The sequence below is a fragment of the Tursiops truncatus genome, chromosome 2, assembly GCF_011762595.2.
Source record: "Tursiops truncatus isolate mTurTru1 chromosome 2, mTurTru1.mat.Y, whole genome shotgun sequence".
In the NCBI taxonomy this organism is placed as follows: Eukaryota; Metazoa; Chordata; class Mammalia; order Artiodactyla; family Delphinidae; genus Tursiops; species Tursiops truncatus.
This window is the reverse complement of record NC_047035.1, coordinates 32,993,690-33,012,232: the sequence shown is the minus strand read 5'-3', so window position 1 is coordinate 33,012,232 and position 18,543 is coordinate 32,993,690. Positions and strand designations below refer to the sequence as shown.

Below are 18,543 nucleotides of genomic sequence, written 5' to 3'. Positions count from 1 at the left end.
GGAACTAGACAAAGAACAAACAAACCCAAAGTTAGCAGAAGGAAAGAAATCATAAAGATCAGACCAGAAATAAATGAAATAGAAACAAAGAAAATGGCAGGGGCTTCCCTGGTGGCGCAGTGGTTGAGAGTCCACCTGCCGATGCAGGGGACACGGTTTCGTGCCCCGGTCCGGGAAGATCCCGCATGCCGTGGAGCGGCTGGGCCCGTGAGCCATGGCCGCTGAGCCTGCACATCCGGAGCCTGTGCTCCGCAACGGGAGAGGCCACAACAGTGAGCGGCACGCATACCGCAAAAAAAAGAAAGAAAGAAAATGGCAAAGATCAATAAAACTGAAAGCTGGTTGTCTGAGAAGATAAAATTGATAAACCATTAGCCAGACTCATCAAGGAAAACAGGGAGAGGACTCAAATCAATAAAATTAGAAATGAAATAGGAGAAGTTACGACACCACAGAAATACAAAGCATCCTAAGAGACTACTACAAGCAACTCGATGCCAATAAAATGGACAATCTGGAAGAAATGGACTAATTCTTAGAAAGGTATAACCTTCCAAGACTTAACCAGGAAGGAATACAAAACATGAACAGACCAATCACAAGTAATGAAATTGAAACTGTGATTTAAAATCTTCCAACAAACAAAAGTCCAGGACCAGATGGCTTCACAGATGAATTCTATCAAACATTCAGAGAAGAGCTAACACCCATCCTTCTCAAACTATTCCAAAAATTGCAGAGGAAGGAACATTCCCAAACTCATCCTATGAGGCCACCATCACCCTGATACCAAAACCAGACAAAGATACTACAAAAAAAGATAATTACAGAGCAATATCACTGATGAATATAGACGCAAAAATCCTCAGCAAACAGAATCCAACAACACCATGATCAAGTGGGATTTATCCCAGGGATGCAAGGATTCTTCAATATATGCAAATCAACCAAAGTGATACACCATATTAACAAATTGAAGGAAAAAAACCTTATGATCACCTCAATAGATGCAGAAAAAGCTTTTGACAGAATTCAACACCTATTTATGATAAAAACTCTCCAGAAAGTGGGCACAGAGGGAAAGTACCTCAACATAATAAAGGCCATATACTACAAACCCACAGCAAACATCATTCTCAATGGTGAAAAACTGAAAGCAATTCCTCTAAGATCAGGAACAAGACAAGGATGTCCACTCTTGTCATTATTATTCAACATAGTTTTGGAAGTCCTAGCCACAGCAATCAGAGAAGAAAAAGAAATAAAAGGAATACATATTGGAAAGGAAGAAGTAAAACTGTCACTGTTTGCAGATGACATGATACTACACAGAGAATCCTAAAGATGCCACCATAAAACTACTAGAGCTAATCAATGAATCTGGTAAAGTTGCAGGATACAAAATTAGTGCACAGAAATCTCTTGCATTCCTATAAACTAACAACGAAAAATCTGAAAGAGAAATTAAGGAAACAATCCCATTCACCATTGCAACAAAAAGAATCAAATACCTAGGAATAAACGTACCTAAGGAGGTAAAAGACCTGTACTCAGAAAAGTATAAGACACTGATGAAAGAAATTAAAGATGATACAGACAGATGGAGAGATATACCATGTTCTTGACCTGGAAGAATCAAATTGTGAAAATGACTACACTACCCAAAGCAATCTACAGATTCAATGCAATCCGTATCAAATTACTAATGGCATTTTTTACAGAACTAGAACAAAAAAATCTTAAAATTCGTATGGAGACACAAAAGACCCCAAATAGCCAAAGCAGTCTTGAGGGAAAAAAACGGAGCTGGAGGAATCGGACTCCCTGACTTCAGACTATACTACAAAGCTACAGTAATCAAGACAGTAGGGTACTGGCACAAAAGCAGAAATATAGGTCAATGGAACAGGACAGAAAGCCCAGAGATAAACCCACACACCTATGGTCAACTAATCTATGACAAAGGAGGCAAGGACATACAATGGAGAAAAGACAGTCTCTTCAATAAGTGGTGCTGGGAAAACTGGACAGCTACATGTAAAAGAATGAAATTAGAACACTCCATAACACCATACATAAAAATAAAGTCAAAATGGATTAGAGACCTAAATGTAAGACTGGACACTATAAAACTCTTAGAGAAAAACATAGGAAGAACACTCTTTGACATAAATCACAGCAAGATCTTTTTTGATCCACCTCCTAGAGTAACGGAAATAAAAGCAAACAAATGGGACGTAATGAAACTTAAAAGCTTTTGCAAAGCAAAGGAAACTACAAACAAGACAAAAAGACAACCCTCAGAATGGGAGAAAATATTTGCAAATGAATCAGCAGACAAAGGATTAATCTCCAAAATATATAAACAGCTCATGCAGCTCAACATTAAAAAAACAAACAACCCTATCGAAAAATGGGCAGAAAACCTAAATAGACATTTCTCCAAAGAAGACATACAGATGGCCAAGAAGCACATGAAAAACTGCTCAACATTACTGATTATTAGAGAAATGCAAATCAAAAGTACAATGAGGTACCACCTCACACCAGTTAGAAGGGGCATCATCAGAAAATCTACAAACAACAAATGCTGGAGAGGGTTTGGAGAAAGGGAACCCTCTTGCACTGTTGGTGGGAATGTAAACTGATACAGCCACTATGGAGAACAGTATGGAGGTTCCTTAAAAAAACTAAAAAGAGAACTACCATACAACCCAGCAATCCCATTACTGGGTATACACCCAGAAAAAACCATAATTCAAAAAGACACATGCACCCCAATGTTCACTGCAGCACTATGTACAATAGCCAGGTCATGAAAGCAACCTAAGTGTCCATTAACAGATGAATGGATAAAGAAGCTGTGGTACATATATACAATGGAATATTACTTAGCCATAAAATGAAACGAAATTGGGTCATTTGTTGAGATGTGGGTGGATCTAGAGTCTGTCATGCAGAGTGAAGTAAGTCAGAAAGAGAAAAACAAATATCGTATATTAACTCATATATGTGGAACCTAGAAAAATGGTACAGATGAACCGGTTTGCAGGGCAGAAATAGAGTCACAGATGTAGAGAACAAACGTATGGACACCAAGGGGGGAAAGTGGCAGGGGTGGGGGTTGGTGGTGTGATGAATTGGGAGATTGGGATTGACATATATACACTAATATATATATATACACTAATATGTATAAAATGGACATATATACACTAATATGTATAAAATGGATAACATAAGAGGCCCCTGCTGGGGCCTCCCTGGTGGCGCAGTGGTTGAGAGTCCGCCTGCCGATGCAGGGGACACGGGATCGAGCCCTGGTCTGGGAAGATCCCACATGCCGCGGAGCAACTGGGCCCGTGAGCCACAACTACAGAGCCTACGCGTCTGGAGCTTGTGCTCCGCAACGGGAGAGGTCACAACAGTGAGAGGCCCGCGTGCCGCAAAAAAAACCACAAAAAAGCTATTTGTTGAACTAATAAATAGACCAAAGAATAAAATTTAACACCTTCACAGCAATGCATTGTCAGTAAACAGAAAAGTCCAGAAGAAAATCCAAGAATTGATTCCCTAATCACCATGTCAAAATGTATGTACTGGGCTTCCCTGGTGGGGCAGTGGTTGAGAGTCCGCCTGCCAATGCAGGGGACACGGGTTCGTGCCCCGGTCCGGGAAGATCCCACATGCCGCGGAGCGGCTGGGCCCGTGAGCCATGGCCGCTGAGCCTGGGCATCCGGAGCCTGTGCTCCGCAATGGGAGAGGCCACAACAGTGAGAGGCCCGCGTACCGCAAAAAAAAAAAGCCAAAAACGTACGTACTACAAAAGCTTTTTTTTTTTTTTTTTTTTGTGGTACGCGGGCCTCCGTGTTACTACTGTTACAGTAGCAACAGTTGCAGCAGCAGTAGCAACCAGAGCAACAGCATGGTCTAGGCCCTTGTGCTAAAAACTTTACAGGTGTTATTTCATTCAATCCTCACCACAACCCTGTGAGATGCATCACTGTCCTTATTATATGACTCTTAATCTCTCTATATAACTGTGGATACTTATATCCCATAAGAATATGGGAGACCCATATGAAATAGAAATAGGACTAAATAGTGAGTCCAATTATAAATATTATGCCCAAGTAATTTAATGCCTCTCCCCATTCACAACTCCTACTTAATTAACACTCTGAAACAGTATAGTTGCTGATGCTATCTGAAAAGCTTCTGAGGGTGCTTTTTCTACATTTAGTCATAAGCATTAAAAAAGAAATCATAATCTCTCACTGTAACTCAAAAATTCACACTATGGGCTATTAATCTGCTAGTGCTACAAGTTCCAATGCCTTAAACATCAATTCAGGGTAAATAATATTACAGCAACTCTTATCCCAAAGAGCTGAATATTTTTATTTACCGCTAAGATTCTATTTACCAAAACCATTTATAAGATATAAGAAAGCAGAGAGTTATATATACAGAGCTACACTCTTTTTTTTGACTGTGCCTCACAGCTTGTGGGATCTTAGTTCCCAACCAGGGACTGAACCTGACCCCCGCAGTGAAAGCGCTGAGTCCTAACCACTGGACTGCCAGGGAATTCCCCCAGAGCTACATTCTGATTGGTCTAGCAGTCAGAATGCAAGAAGATGTTCATTTCCTTCCCCAAGAGAAAATAAAAAGACTTTTAAGCAAACATATTTCCATTCTGGGGAAAAGGAGAAACCTAAGAGGAGACAATGGAGGCAATTTAAAGAAAGAATCAGATGCAACCAAAGACTTAAAAGGTAAACCCAGGCTATCCCTTAAATATGTGTACTAGCATAACCTCCTTGATGGTGTTACAATCTCTTGTAAGTAGCACTTAATGTTGTTCCTTATCTCTCAAAGAACTAACACCCATAAATATTCTAAGATAAGACTGCATCAGGCATAAGCTGTCCTTTATAGAATAATGTTCACTCAAACCCATATAGTTCACAAAGTACCTTCACACATGACATTTCATTGAACAGACCTCATTGTTAGGTAGTGAGGGCAATTTGTTAATCCCGTTTACTGATGAGGAATGAAGGAACTTGCCTAAATTCGTACAATCTGTGATTGGTAGAGCCTCCAACATACCACGTGACACCAAATCCCAGGCTCTTTCCCCACCATATTGTGCCTCCTCATTCCACATCAAAAAAATCACAAAACTATCCTGTCTGCCCCATTTGCACATGTCCATTACCATCACTGTAAGAACAAGTACCAGCTAATAATGAAACCACAAGTTATAAGTACAAAGGGGAAAGAAAACAAACTCAGCATTTTTTCTGAAAGGCTGGGAACTCTGTTCAGTACCCAATCTAAACTTTGCCTAATGTAGCTGTCACAACAGCCCTTCAGGTGGGTGCTGGTATTCCCATTGCTTAAATCAGGAAAGAGAGGCTTAGCAGCTTGACTAAAGTTACACATTAAATGACACAGCAGTGATTTTAACCATGTGTATGCTATACCACACTGTCTTACATGATATCACAGTAATGCCCCTTTCAGCAATAAAGAAAAATACTTTTTAGGGCTTCCCTGGTGGCGCAGTGGTTGAGAGTCCGCCTGCCGATGCAGGGGACATGGGTTCGTGCCCCGGTCCGGGAAGATCCCACATGCCGCAGAGCGGCTGGGCCCGTGAGCCATGGCCGCTGAGCCTGTGCTCCGCAGCGGGAGAGGCCACAACAGGGAGAGGCCCGCGTACCGCAAAAAAAAAAAAAGAAAAATACTTTTTAGGTTAAAATACTTCTGTATTTCAAAATGTCAAAAAAACATCCTCCCACTTGTTGCTGTCACACACTCACTTCCCAGCTGAGCACCTTTTCTCCTTCCTGGTTTTCTCTGCTTTACTCTTAATATCTGCTGGCCTCATTGTGCCCTGGAAAAGGGGCTAGCTATTAGAACAAAAAAGCAATGATGTATCCTTAACAAACAGCATTTTTATAAGGCCATAGGAATCATGCAAATATTATTTTTGGCCTAGGTCTAAGTTAATTCTATCAAATAGTGTGTGTCAGGGAATTCCCGGGCAGTTCAGTAGTTAGGACTCGACACTTTCACTGCCCCGGGTTCAATCCTTGATCCGAGAACTAAGATCCCATAGGCCGAGCTGTGCAGCTAAATAAATAAATAAAATTAAAAGAACAAAAAAAGACAAAAACAAAACAAAAAAACCCAAATAGTGTATCAGTTACAAGAAACGTGAGCCTGCCCAAACAATTAGAAAATGAAAACAGTGAGCAAACTATGAACAATCTATCATTTTAAAAAACTGTTTTTCTTCCAGTTTTGATATATAATTGACATACAGCACTGTATAAGTTTAAGGTGTACAGTGTAATGATTTGGCTTACATACATCATGAAATGATAATCCCAATAAGTTTAGTGAATTCACTCTATCATATAGATACAAAATTACAGAAATAGAAAAATTTTCTTGTGATAAGAACTCGAAGGATTTACTCTCTTAACTTTCATATATAACATACAGCAGTGTTAATGATATTTATCATGTTGTACATTATACATTTCATCCCTAGTACCTGTTTGTCTTATAACTGGAAGTTTGTACCTTCTGACTTGCCTTCATCCAATTCCCCTGCCACCGGCCCAACTCCCCCGCCCCCTCCTCTGGTAACCACAGTCTGATCTCCTTTTCTGTGGAACAAACTTTCACTTTAATCACCACTTTCAAGAGCTTTAACCAATCCAGACAAGATACAAGCACTACAACAAAATGTATAAAAGTAATCTCATTACCATCCTACAGTCTGGCCTCCCACCACATTTTTGGTGAAACATTAGGGATTGATAGCATTAGCCTCAAAATACCATGTGCTCCTCCCCTCGGGTGTTAACTGCTAAAGAAGGACAATGATAAATAAGATGTAGACACCTTAAATAGTTTTAAATTTGGGAAGCTTATTGAAGGACTTCCCAGAACAAAATTTAATTTGCTTTAACAAGTGTATTTATGACTCCCAGAGGGGGCTTCCTTATCTGAAGCGAACAGGAGGAACTTTCTGTTGCATAAGTTGTACTCATACTAGATGGTGAATAAGCTAATTCTACCGTTCAGGGAACAAGTAAGAAAAGCTAACGGTAGCTGAGCTAAACTGGAGGGGCAGGTGAAAAAGCCTACTGGAAGACTAGGAACAAGGACATGAGTAGATAAAAAGGAAACAGGAAGAACTAAGCTAGAGGAAGTGTGCCGGGAAGGAGGAGAAGTAAGGGGCAAAGAAAGTTGGAACCCAGGAAGTACTGATGGAGATGGGCAACTCAGGCCTAGAAAAGAGGAAATGAATGCCTAGAACCAGAAGGTTTACCAGAGCCTGCCTGTGGAAAGGACCCTGCTCCTCTACAGACTAAAATTAAGATAAAGGAAATGAACTGGTCAAGTCTAGAGAAAATTGGGTTCATGGGGGAAGGTACTACACAAGGATTAACTGGTAGAAAATGGAGGCAACTTTTTAGCATCTTTAAAAAAGTGTTAATGGGGACTTCCCTGGTGGTCCAGTGGGTAAGACTCCACCATCCCAATGCAGGGGGCCGGGTTCATCCCTGGTCGGGGAACTAGAGGTGGCAACTGGGGCTCGGCGCAGCCCAAATAAATAAATATATATATTTAAAAAGTGTTAATGAACTTTAAATGGATGAAATGTATGGCATGTGAATTATATCTTAATAAATCTGTTACTTTTAAAAAGCGTCGCAGACGTAGAGAACAGATTTGAGGACACGGGGAGGGGGAAGGGTAAGCTGGGACAAAGTGAAAGAGTGGCATGGACATATATACACTACCAAATGTAAAATAGCTAGTGGGAAGCAGCCGAATAGCACAGGGAGATCAGCATAGCACAAGGAGATCAGCTCGGTGCTTTGTGACCACCTAGAGGGGTGGGATAGGGAGGGTGGGAGGGAGATGCAAGAGGGAGGAGATATGGGGATATATGTATAGTTGATTCACTTTGTTATAAAGCAGAAACTAACACACCATTGTAAAGCAATTAAACTCCAATAAAGATGTTTAAAATAAATAAATAAAAAGCCTGTTAAATTGAGCAATGTATGACTACATTTATGATTTAATCAACACGATTAGCTCAGTCTGTAATAGCACCCCCTAAATTCCCTCACCCTGTAGGGTGCATTTACTTGTGTCTGGGAACATGTCTGTTGGAATATATCAGTCTGGGAAGTAGACAGGAGTATGATGAATACAGAAGTAGCAGCAGGGGAAAAAACTGGGAGCTCTGTAAAGAGCTCTTCCCCCATCTTTGCCCCTGGAATTTTTGGCCCTGTGGGGGAAGGAAGCTTTTGTTTGGGGTATGTCTCGAAGTGGAATATTAGATTTCTTCAGGAGATGATCTAGGACTAAAATCTACCTAGTCAAAGAGAAAACGATCTGAAGTGGAAAAGTCAAGTCAGTTCTGGAGAAACCCCAGAAGGTTTATCATGAAATGATCACAAGTCTTATCTCTGTTACCCCCAAACTGGACTGCACGCCCCGTGTCACTTCCGAATGTTACTCGCGAAGAAGACGGATGCTTTGCCATGATCCCAGAAGTTTCTGGCGAGCTGCCCACTGACGTAAATTAGAAAATCATTCGGGGACCAGCCTGGGTGAAGCGAAGCGCCACGTCCAGCGCTGGGCTCCCCCTTCCTCCCTCTCGATATAGGAAAAGGGACGGGGTTGGGAGGGCAGAAGGCGAGCGGGAACGCCAGATCAGCCGTCTTCGCCCTCCTCCCCTGAACCGGGTTTCGGGGAGCCGCCCCCAGCGTAACCCATCCCCTCTCGCCAGCCGTGGGCCCGCGACCCCCGTGATGAGGGCGGCGGCGGCGACCGCCCCCACGGGCGGCAGGAGCACCTCCCCCGGAGCAGCTATCGCCGCCACCCGCCCGGCCCCGGCCTCCCCGGGAGCAATAGGCTATCGATTCAGCTGCCTGTCGCTAGGAGCCCCGGGAGAGCGAGGCCTACACCGCCCGGCCAGAGCGCCGGCCTCGATTTCGCCACTTACCCAACACCGGAGGGGGAGCCGGGGGGCAACCAAGCCCAGCTGGGCGGGAGGAGGAGGCGCGGAGACCACCTGCAACGGCAGGCGCGGGGAAAGGGGGTGCGGGCTCGGGGCTCCAGCCAACAAGTCTCCCGGGGTCGTCCAGCCCCCCACCCCCTGCCTCGCAAGTTGCGCATTCAAGTTCAGGCCGGTGCCCCTTGGCCTCCAGAGCCCTCGGCACTCCCAAAGCCATAAGAAAAACAAGATACGGAAGAGGCCACTCTAGGACCCGAGGAGATGGCGCTGGGCCCGAGGGCGACGAGGGGGCGGCCCAAGGGGACCCGCTCGTCACCTCCCCTCCGTTCACTCGGAGTCGCAGCCCCGACCCCTCCGGGGGCCGGCCCTGTCACAGCCCGGCCCCCGGACCCAAAGCCCCTTCCCGGGACGACGGAGACAGGGGCTCGAGCTCCCCCCGCGCCGCCCCCGGCTTCCGGCGTGCCTCGGCCTCCTCCCCCACCAAATCGCTCAAATGCCCCCAGCACCTTTTAAAGTACGCGGAGGAAGAGTTTCCCATCAAACTTTGTCAAGCGGTAACCTCGCCCCCCTCCCCGACCCACACTTCCACCGCAGTCATGAGGAGAGATCACTTTACACTTGGGATAAAGCGAATTAAGGACCTGTCAACCATTTTAGGTCTTTTTTATAGAAGACATCCTCTCCTACCCCTCTCTCCCTCCCTCCCCCGCCAGGGTTTTAATTTGACACCCACCTTCCCACCGCCGAAGGGGGGGTTGAGGAGGGAGGGGGTGGGGACGGAGGGCAGGAGGAGGGTGGCGAGGGAAAACGGAAAGGGGAGGTTGGAAGGGGGCCGGGAGGCGCAGGGAGGGGAAGGGGGTTGATTTACCTGAGACCAGCCACTGGCCTCCATTGTTGGAGAATTCAATGGCATTGACACAGCCGAAGTGGCCCAGGAGGTCCTTCTTGTAGAGGTTTCTGCAGCCTCGCAGGCGTCTCCTCTGAAAGTCCTGAGTGAGCAGGGGGTCCCCATGCAAGCCCCGCTGGGACAAGAAGCCCACCACTGACCTCATGCTGTCCCCCAGGCCAGCTCTCCTCTTCATGCTGGAACCGCCGCCGCCGCCGCTCGCGCCGCCGCCCCTCCCTCGGCCTCACGCGCGGCCGGCGCTCTCCCCCCACCCGACCCTCCCCCCGCGCTGCGATCCGGATGGTTCTTTAACCAGCCATAGCAGACGGAGCGAGGTGTGCAGACACTCGGTGGCGTTCGCGGCTTCCTGACGGTCCCCTCCCTCCCCTTCCCCCTCCCCTAGGCTCCTCCTTCTCCTTCTCCGCCTCCTCCAGCAGCTGATCCTCAGCTGCGGCCGCGCTTCCGCGAAGCGCGCGGCCCTTCCGCCGGCGGCGACGGGGGCCAGGGAACGCGAGTGGCGGCGGCTCCTCCCCCGCCGCGGGCTGAGGGCCGGAAAAACTCGGGCGGGTGGCCTCTAGACCGCGGGCGGCGGCTCGGCTTTCCCGCCGCAGCTCCTCCCCGCGCGAGGACCGGGGTCGCTCTGGGCGGAGGCCGGGCTGCACCCCCTGAGCGGTGCACTCTGTGAAGTTGGAGGCGCGCAACGATCAAAGTGGCCGCGGGGCTGCGGACTCGCCTTCCTCCCACAGAGGCCGGCGGTCCATCGCCGCGGCGAGTGTGCTCCCGGCTCTTTTTTTTCCGGTCCGGAAAATGCAGCCCGAGGTGGCAAAGAGGTGGAGGGAGGACTGCGGGCAGAGGCTCCGGTTGTTCTACCTCAGTTCGCCTCATCCTTGGGCCGCCCGAGCCCTGTCCAAGGGAAAGGAACCAGGAGTTAGGACTGGACACTCGGGGTAAGGTTGCTTGGGGCCCCCCAAAGAAAGTTTTGACACTACCCCCGCCCCATCCAGTTTCCTGATTTTCCCTTCTTCCAGCCGTTCAGTGAAAAAGGCTAAACTGGGTTCCATCGGTTAGATGATGAAGTGGTATATGGGGAAAAAAGTGTGTGTGGGGGAGGAATTTTTAACTGAAAAAGAAAATTGCCAAAACCGAGTTGAGAAAGCTCAGGTAAGCAGAAAGTACCTCTGTTCATTAGTTCCAGGTACATCCGCAAGACACAAGATGCATTATTCGAAAATAGAAATATATGTTATTTAATTGGGTGCGGTGAGCCCCTCTTCAAGGCCTTGAGTGTGGAGCTCTGAGGCTGTACAGCTGTTAACTAGCAGCTGCGTTCCAGGCCAGAAGTAGCTGCACTACAGTCGTCTGGGAGCCTCCGCGGTGACCCCAGTGAGGAGACAGGTGTTAAGTGCCTTGGAATATTAATGGAATATTATTTCCCTAAACAGGAAAATGTGTAATACTTTCTTTTAAAAAGTTTAATTCTTAGGATGCTTCATAGTGTTTCTTCATTATAATAGCACCGTAAAGATCAGTAGTGATATACCATCTTGATTATAACCAACACCTTTTCTTCATAGCAACCAACATCTTTTCTTCATAGCAATGTCTTAATGTGTAATTAAACATGTATTTTCGTGATTATATCAGCATGTTCCCCCTGTAAGTTCTCTGAGAGCAGGGACCATGCCTATTCTGCTCATGGGTATATGGCCAGAGCTAGCACATGCTGGAACTGAGTAGCCACTCAAATATTTGTTGAATACATGAATGAAGTCAGGGAAAGGGGAAGAATGAGGAGGGGAAGGTAATGCATCAGTGTCAGATGCATTGGGTTTGAGGTAACTGTGCTTCATTCCAGTGGAGATGATTTCAAAGCCAGTTTCCCATCTCACTGTTCGTTTGCTTGACGTACTCAATCCACACATTCAAAAACAGGGAGCCCTCTGGCTCCTTCCAATTAATAGGACATCATTTATACCTACTTTGTTTTGCCTGGGGTGGGGTGGATGTGCACAGTAATGATGTGGTTGAAGTGGCCTTTACTGTGACAATATATGACACCCTCCCCTCCCCTCTCAAGCACATACTTCTCCACAATTTTAAATATGACTCGCTTTTCCCCAATCCCTGGAATAACTGTCCCATTTATCTCAGCCTAAAAATAGACCAGGATCCGATCACAAGCCAGCCCAATTCTAGGACTTTGCTGGATACTTCCTTAACTGTTCAGTGACCAGCCAGGACAGAAATGTAGGGACCTCTCAGTCTGTTTATATCCTACTGCTAGTCTGGGCAGCTTTTTGTAAGGAGAGTGCAGAAAATCTCTCTTATTCATGTAATTAGAGTTGCCAGATAAAATGCAGGATGCCCAGTTCTGTATGAATTTCAGATAAACAATGAATAATTTTTTAGCATAAATATGTCCCATGTAGTATTTGAGATATACTGAAATTATTATTCATTGTTTATCTGAAATTCAAATTTAATTGGGCATCATGTATTTTTGTTTGCTAAATCTGGCAACCCTAGCTATAATATAACCCAACTTCAGAAGATCAAGCCCCACCATAGCTGTTTACTTTTATTATGAATTTGACATAGTCCCTTGTGTCATTTATTGCAAACTAATAATGTACATAATGATATAACACAAACAATTAACTTCAATGACCATATAAGCTTGGCCTTTTTGATACAGGCATTTATTGTAAAAAAAATCCAGTGTACTTAGCTTAAAAATAGCAAATGAAATTGGACTCCTGAGTAATCTATCCAGTACATAGACTATGTGGAGGAAGAGGGAGAAAAAGTAAAAAATTCATATTTTTCTTACCTAGGCCAAGAAACTTCTGTATATTAACATTCACATTCAGAAAGCCTGGAAACACTGTTTTGAAAATTCATTCTGGAAAAACCAAGATATGGAAATTACTGAACATGGGAAGTCTTGCTTAATTGTTCCACCATGAGTTGAATACTGATTAAACATAGAATTGCCAGAAATTCATTTACTCTTTGACTTCTATTTTGCTTGGCCCTGATATCACTAAAGAAAAAGTAAAGAATCTTGAAAAGCACTAGATGCTAAGGAAATGTTCAAACATTAGAAATTGTTTGTTTTAAAAAATAACCTAAGAAAATGCTAAGCCCTTTCTCACACATTTACTAAATTTTAGCATATTAAGGGCTATGTATGGATACTAGCATCTCAGAAATTTTTCACTTCAAAATATTTTCAACTTTAAAATAAACTGCTACTTATAGATAAGAGATTAATTTAGACAACGATCAATGCGTCAAATATATGTATAATTTAACTGTAATGTCATTTTAAAGGATAAGTTATTGGTCATTTCAAACAGACAACAGTCAATTTTAATTTGGGGAAAAAAAAGAAATATCCATTTAAATGCAAATTCCTCCAACAAGATCTATAGGACATACATCCATTCTTTTTAAATGATAATTTAAGGGCTTTCCTGGTGGCGCAGTGGTTAAGAATCTGCCTGCCAATGCAGGGGACATGGGTTTGAGCCCTGGTCCGGGAAGATCCCACATGCCGTGGAGCAACTAAGCCTGTGCACCACAACTACTGAGCCTGCGCTCTAGAACCCACAAGCCACAAGTACTGAGCCCGCATGCTGCAACTACTGAAGCCCGCGCATCTGTAGCCGGTGCTCCACAACAAGAGAAGCCACTGCAATGAGAAGCCCGTGCACCGCAACGAAGAGTAGCCCCCACTTGCCGCAACTAGAGAAAGCCTGCATGCAGCAACGAAGATCCAGTGCAGCCTAAAATAAATAAATTTTTAAAAATGATAATAATAATTTTATTAGATATAATTGATATACCATAAAATTCACGTTTTTAAAGTTCACAATTCAATGGCTTTTTAGTATATTCACAAAGTGGTGCAACCATTACCACTATCTAATTTCAGAACATTTTCATTACCCCAAAGAGAAACCCCATTCACATTAGCAGTCACTCCCCATTCCTCCCTCCTCTTAGCTCCTGGCAACCACTAATCTATTTACTCTCTCTGGGTTTGCCTATTCTGGACGTTACATATGGGTGGAATCATATAATATGTGGTCTTTGTGTCTGGCCTCATTCATTTAACAGTGTTTTCAAGGTTTATATTTGTTGTAGCATGTGTCAGTACTCTATTTGTTTCTTAGACCAAATTATATTCAGTTGTATGGACAATACCACGTTTTGTTTCTCCATTCTTCAGTTGATAGGCATCTGGGCTGGTTCCACTTTTTCGCCATTATGAATAATGCTGCTATTAACATTTGTGTACAAATTTTTGTGTGGACATGTTTTCATTTATCTTGGGTATATATACCTAGTAGTGGAATTGCTGGGTTATATGGTAACTCTATGTTTAACTTTGTGAGGAACTTCCACACTGTTTTCCAAAGCAACTGACCATTTTACGTTTCCACCAGCAACGTAACATGGTTCCAGTTTTTTCATATCCTTGCCAATGCCTGTTATTGCCTATCTTTTTTTTTTTTAATTATAGCCATACAAGTGGGTGAAATGGTTTCCCATTATGGTTTTGATTTGCAATTCTGTGATGGCCTTTGATGTTGAGCATATTTTCATGTGCTTATTGGCCAGTTGTATATCTTCTTTGGAGAAATGTCTATTCAGCTCCTTTGCCCATTTAAAAATTATTTGTCCTTTTATTGCTGAGTTGTAAGAGTTCTTTACATACTTTAGACACAAGTCCCTTATCAGATTATAATCTTTATATATGTTTTCTCATATTGTGAGTTGTCTTTTCATTTTCTTGATTGTATCCTTTGAATCACAAAAGTTTAAAAATTTTGTTAAGGTCTAATTACATATTTTTTCTTTTGTTACTTGTACTTTTGGTGCCATGTCTGAGAAACCCACCTAATGCAAAGTTACAGAGATTTACTCCTGTAGTACTTCTAAGAGCTTTATAGTCTTAACTCTTACATTTAGGTCTATGATCCATTTTGAGTTAATTTTTGTATATAGTATGAGGTAATGGTCCAACTTTATTCCTTTCCATGTGGACATCTAATCATCCCAACACCATTTTTTAAAAAGACTGTTCTTTCCTTCATTGAGTTGCTAGTGTATGGGCTTCCCTGGTGGCGCAGTGGTTAAGAATCCGCCTGTCAATGCAAGGAACATGGGTTAGAGCCCTGGTCTGGGAAGATACCACATGCCGCGGAACAACTAAGCCCAGGCACCACAATGCAGAGCCCGCGTACCACAACTACTGAAGCCCACGTGCCTAGACCCCATGCTCTGCAACAAGAGAAGTCACCTCAATGAGAAGCCCGTGCACCACAACAAAGAGTAGCCCACGCTCGCCGCAACTAGAGAAAGCCTATGCGCAGCAACAAAGACCCAATGCAACCAAAGATAAATTAATTTTAAAAAATTGCTAGTGTATAGATACACAATAGATTTTTGTATATTGACCTTGTATCCTGCAAATTTACTTAACTCATTTATTAGTTCTAATTGGTAGGTAGGTTTCTTAAAACTTTTATGTACAAAATCATGTCATGGGCTAATAGAAATACTTTTACATCTTCCTTTTCAATCCACGTTCCGTTTATTTCTCTTTTTTTTTATCTAATTGCCTTGGCTAGAACCTCTAATACAGTGTTCAATAGAAGTAGTAAGAGCAGACATCTTGTCTTGTTCCTAATATTAGTCACCATTAAATATTGTGTAGGCTGTGGATTTTATGTGATTCTGTTATCAGGTTGCAGAACTTCCTTTTTATTCCTAGTCGTAGAATGTTTTTATCATGAAAGGATGTTGGATTTTGTCAAATGCTTTTTCTTTGTATGCTGAGATGATCATATGGTTTTTGTCCTTTATTAATATGATTTTCATATGTTAAACCAATCTTACATTCCTGAGATAAATTCTACTTGGTCATGGTGTTTAATCGTTTTTATATGTTGCTGGATTCACTTTGCTAGTGTTTTGTTGAGGATTTTTGTGACTATATTCATAGAAATGTTTGTTTTCAGTTTTCTTGTGATGTCTTTGGTTTTGGTATCAGGGTAATACTGGCCTTATAAAATGAGATGGAAGTCCATCGGCTATTTTTTGGAAAAGTTTGTGAAGGATTAGTGCTAATTCTTCTTTAAACATTTGGTAGGATTCACTAGGGAAGTTGCCTGGCCTGGGCTTTTCTTTGTGGGAAGGTTTTGATTACTGGTTCAATCTCTTGTTATAGTTCTATTCAGATTTTCTATTTCTTCTTGATTCAGTTTTGGTAGTTTGGGTGTTTCTAGGAATTCATATTGCTTATCTAATTTGTTGGCATGTTGATAGTATTCCCTTATAATTCTTTTTATTTCTGTAAAGTTGTAATAGCACCTCTTTCATTCCTGATTTTAGTAATTTGAGTCTTCTCTATTTTCTTGGTCAGTCCAGCTGTCTTGTCAATTTTGTTGATATTTTCAAAGAACAAACTTTTGGTTTTTGTTTATTCTCTTTATTGTTTTTTGCTTCTCTATTTTATTTATTTCTGCTCTAGTCTTTATTTCCTTCCCTCTGCTTGCTTTGGGTTTAGTCTTTTTCTAATTTCTTAAATTGGAAGGTTATGTTACTGATTTGAGATCTTTCTTTGTAATATAGATATTCACAGCTATTAATTTCTTCCTAAGCACTGTGTTAGCTGCATCCTATAAGTTTTTGTATGTTGTGTGTTTTCATTCATCTCAAGGTATTTTCTGATTTCCCTTGTGATTTCTCCCATTAGTTAAGAATATATTGTTTAATTTCCACATACTGTGAACTTTCTAAAATTCCTTCTGTTATTAATTTCTAATATCTTTTTTTTTTTTTTGTCCACACCGTGTGGCTTGCGGGATTTTAGTTCCCCGACCGGGGATAGAACCTGTGCCCCCTGTAAGCACTGGACCGCCAGGGAATTCCCTCTAATACATTTTTTAAAAGGGGCATTTTTCACAGGTCTTGAAGTGAGTTTCCAGTCTGTGAAGTAATTGAATTCAGTAATTAAAGTCAGAGTATCATTTGTTACTAGAATTTTCAAATCACAATCCAACTTACTTTCCAGACATTTCGTTCAAGTTTTCCATGCATAATTCGTCTTTTGAAAAAATTTTTTAACATCTTTATTGGAGTATAATTGCTTTACAATGGTGTGTTAGTTTCTGCTTTATAACAAAGTGAATCAGCTGTACATATACATATATCCCCATATCTCCTCCCTCTTGCATCTCCCTCCCTCCCACCCTCCCTATCCCACCCCTCTAGGTGGTCACAAAGCACTGAGCTGATCTCCCTGTGCTATGCAGCTGCTTCCCACTAGCTATCTATTTTACATTTAGTAGTGCATATAAGTCCATGCCACTCTCTCACGTCATCCCAGCTTACCCTTCCCCCTCCCCGTGTCCTCAAGTCCATTCTCTATGTCTGCGTTTTTATTCCTGTCCTGTCCCTAGGTTCTGCATAACCTTTTTTTTTTTTTTTTTTAGATTCCGTATATATGTATTAACATACGGTATTTGTTTTTCTCTTTCTGACTTACTTCACTCTGTATGACAGACTCTAGGTCCATCCACCTCACTACAAATAACTCAATTTCATTTCTTTTTATGGCTGAGTAATATTCCATTGTGTATATATGCCACATCTTCTTTATCCATTAGTCTGTCGATGGACACTTAGGTTGCTTCCATGTCCTGGCTATTGTAAAGAGAGCTGCAATGAACATTGTGGTACATGACTGTTTTTGAACTCTGGTTTTCTCAGGGTATATGCCCAGTAGTGGGATTGCTGAGTCATATTGAAGTTCTATTTTTAGTTTTTTAAGGAACCTCCATACTGTTCTCCATAGTGGCTGTATCAATTTACATTCCCACCAACAGTGCAAGAGGGTTCCCTTTTCTCCACACCCTCTCCAGCATTTACTGTTTGTAGATTTTTTGACGATGGCCATTCTGACTGGTGTGAGGTGATACCTCATTGTAGTTTTGATTTGCATTTCTCTAATGATTAGTGATGTTGAGCATTCTTTCATGTGTTTGTTGGCAATCTGTATATCTTCTTTGGAGAAATGTCTGTTTAGGTCTTCTGCCCATTTTTGGATTGGGTTCTTTGTTTTTTTTTGATATTGAGCTGCATGAGCTGCTTGTAAATATTGGAGATTAATCTTTTGTCAGTTTCCATGCATAATTCTTCATGATGAATAAAGAAATCCACTTTGAAATAACCTTTATGGAGTGAAAGTGAACAGAAATTCTCAATGGCCAGGATTATTCATTTGATATTTACTCAGTGGTATCTTCTGTGCTGTTCTATGCCAGCCATCTGGGTTTTGTATATTTGAAGTTTTCTTGACAAAATCATCATGAGCCAGCTGTTTTCACTGATTTTTAATTTTAGGTTTCCACATGAATTACCCCCCTGGTGAATGGGTTAAAACAGTTATTGTTTATTGCACTGGGTATGTAGTCACACAGCCAAGATTTCTTTTCCAGAGATGGTTCCATGGATATATAATGTTTATTGAGCATCTTCAGTCTGCTAAACACCATTTAGAAAATAAAATTGGGCAATGCCCCTTCCCCAA

The 18,543-nt window shown here is 42.5% G+C and overlaps 2 protein-coding genes across 4 annotated transcripts in view; one reads left to right on the top strand and one right to left on the bottom strand.

Annotated features, from left to right (window-relative positions):
- DCAF5 (DDB1 and CUL4 associated factor 5) overlaps positions 1–10,244 on the bottom strand; it is a 95,188-nt gene extending 84,944 nt beyond the window's left edge. The window contains exon 1 of one of the 3 annotated variants that reach the window (XM_019922123.3): positions 10,103–10,244. Coding sequence is in view for 2 of the 3 variants with exons in the window: in XM_019922110.3 (XP_019777669.1) it covers positions 9,044–9,272 (229 nt within the window). In the remaining variant the exon portion in view is untranslated. Of the gene's footprint in view, positions 1–9,043; positions 9,453–9,923 lie in introns of those variants that run through there. The other 2 variants (XM_019922116.3, XM_019922110.3) reach the window with 2 other exon arrangements.
- Positions 10,245–10,427: 183 nt separating this feature from the next.
- Positions 10,428–18,543, top strand: part of EXD2 (exonuclease 3'-5' domain containing 2) — a 93,568-nt gene continuing 85,452 nt past the window's right edge. Inside the window, exon 1 of the mRNA XM_033851010.2 lies at positions 10,428–10,888. The gene's annotated coding sequence lies outside the window, so the exon portion shown is untranslated. The remainder of the gene's footprint in view (positions 10,889–18,543) is intronic.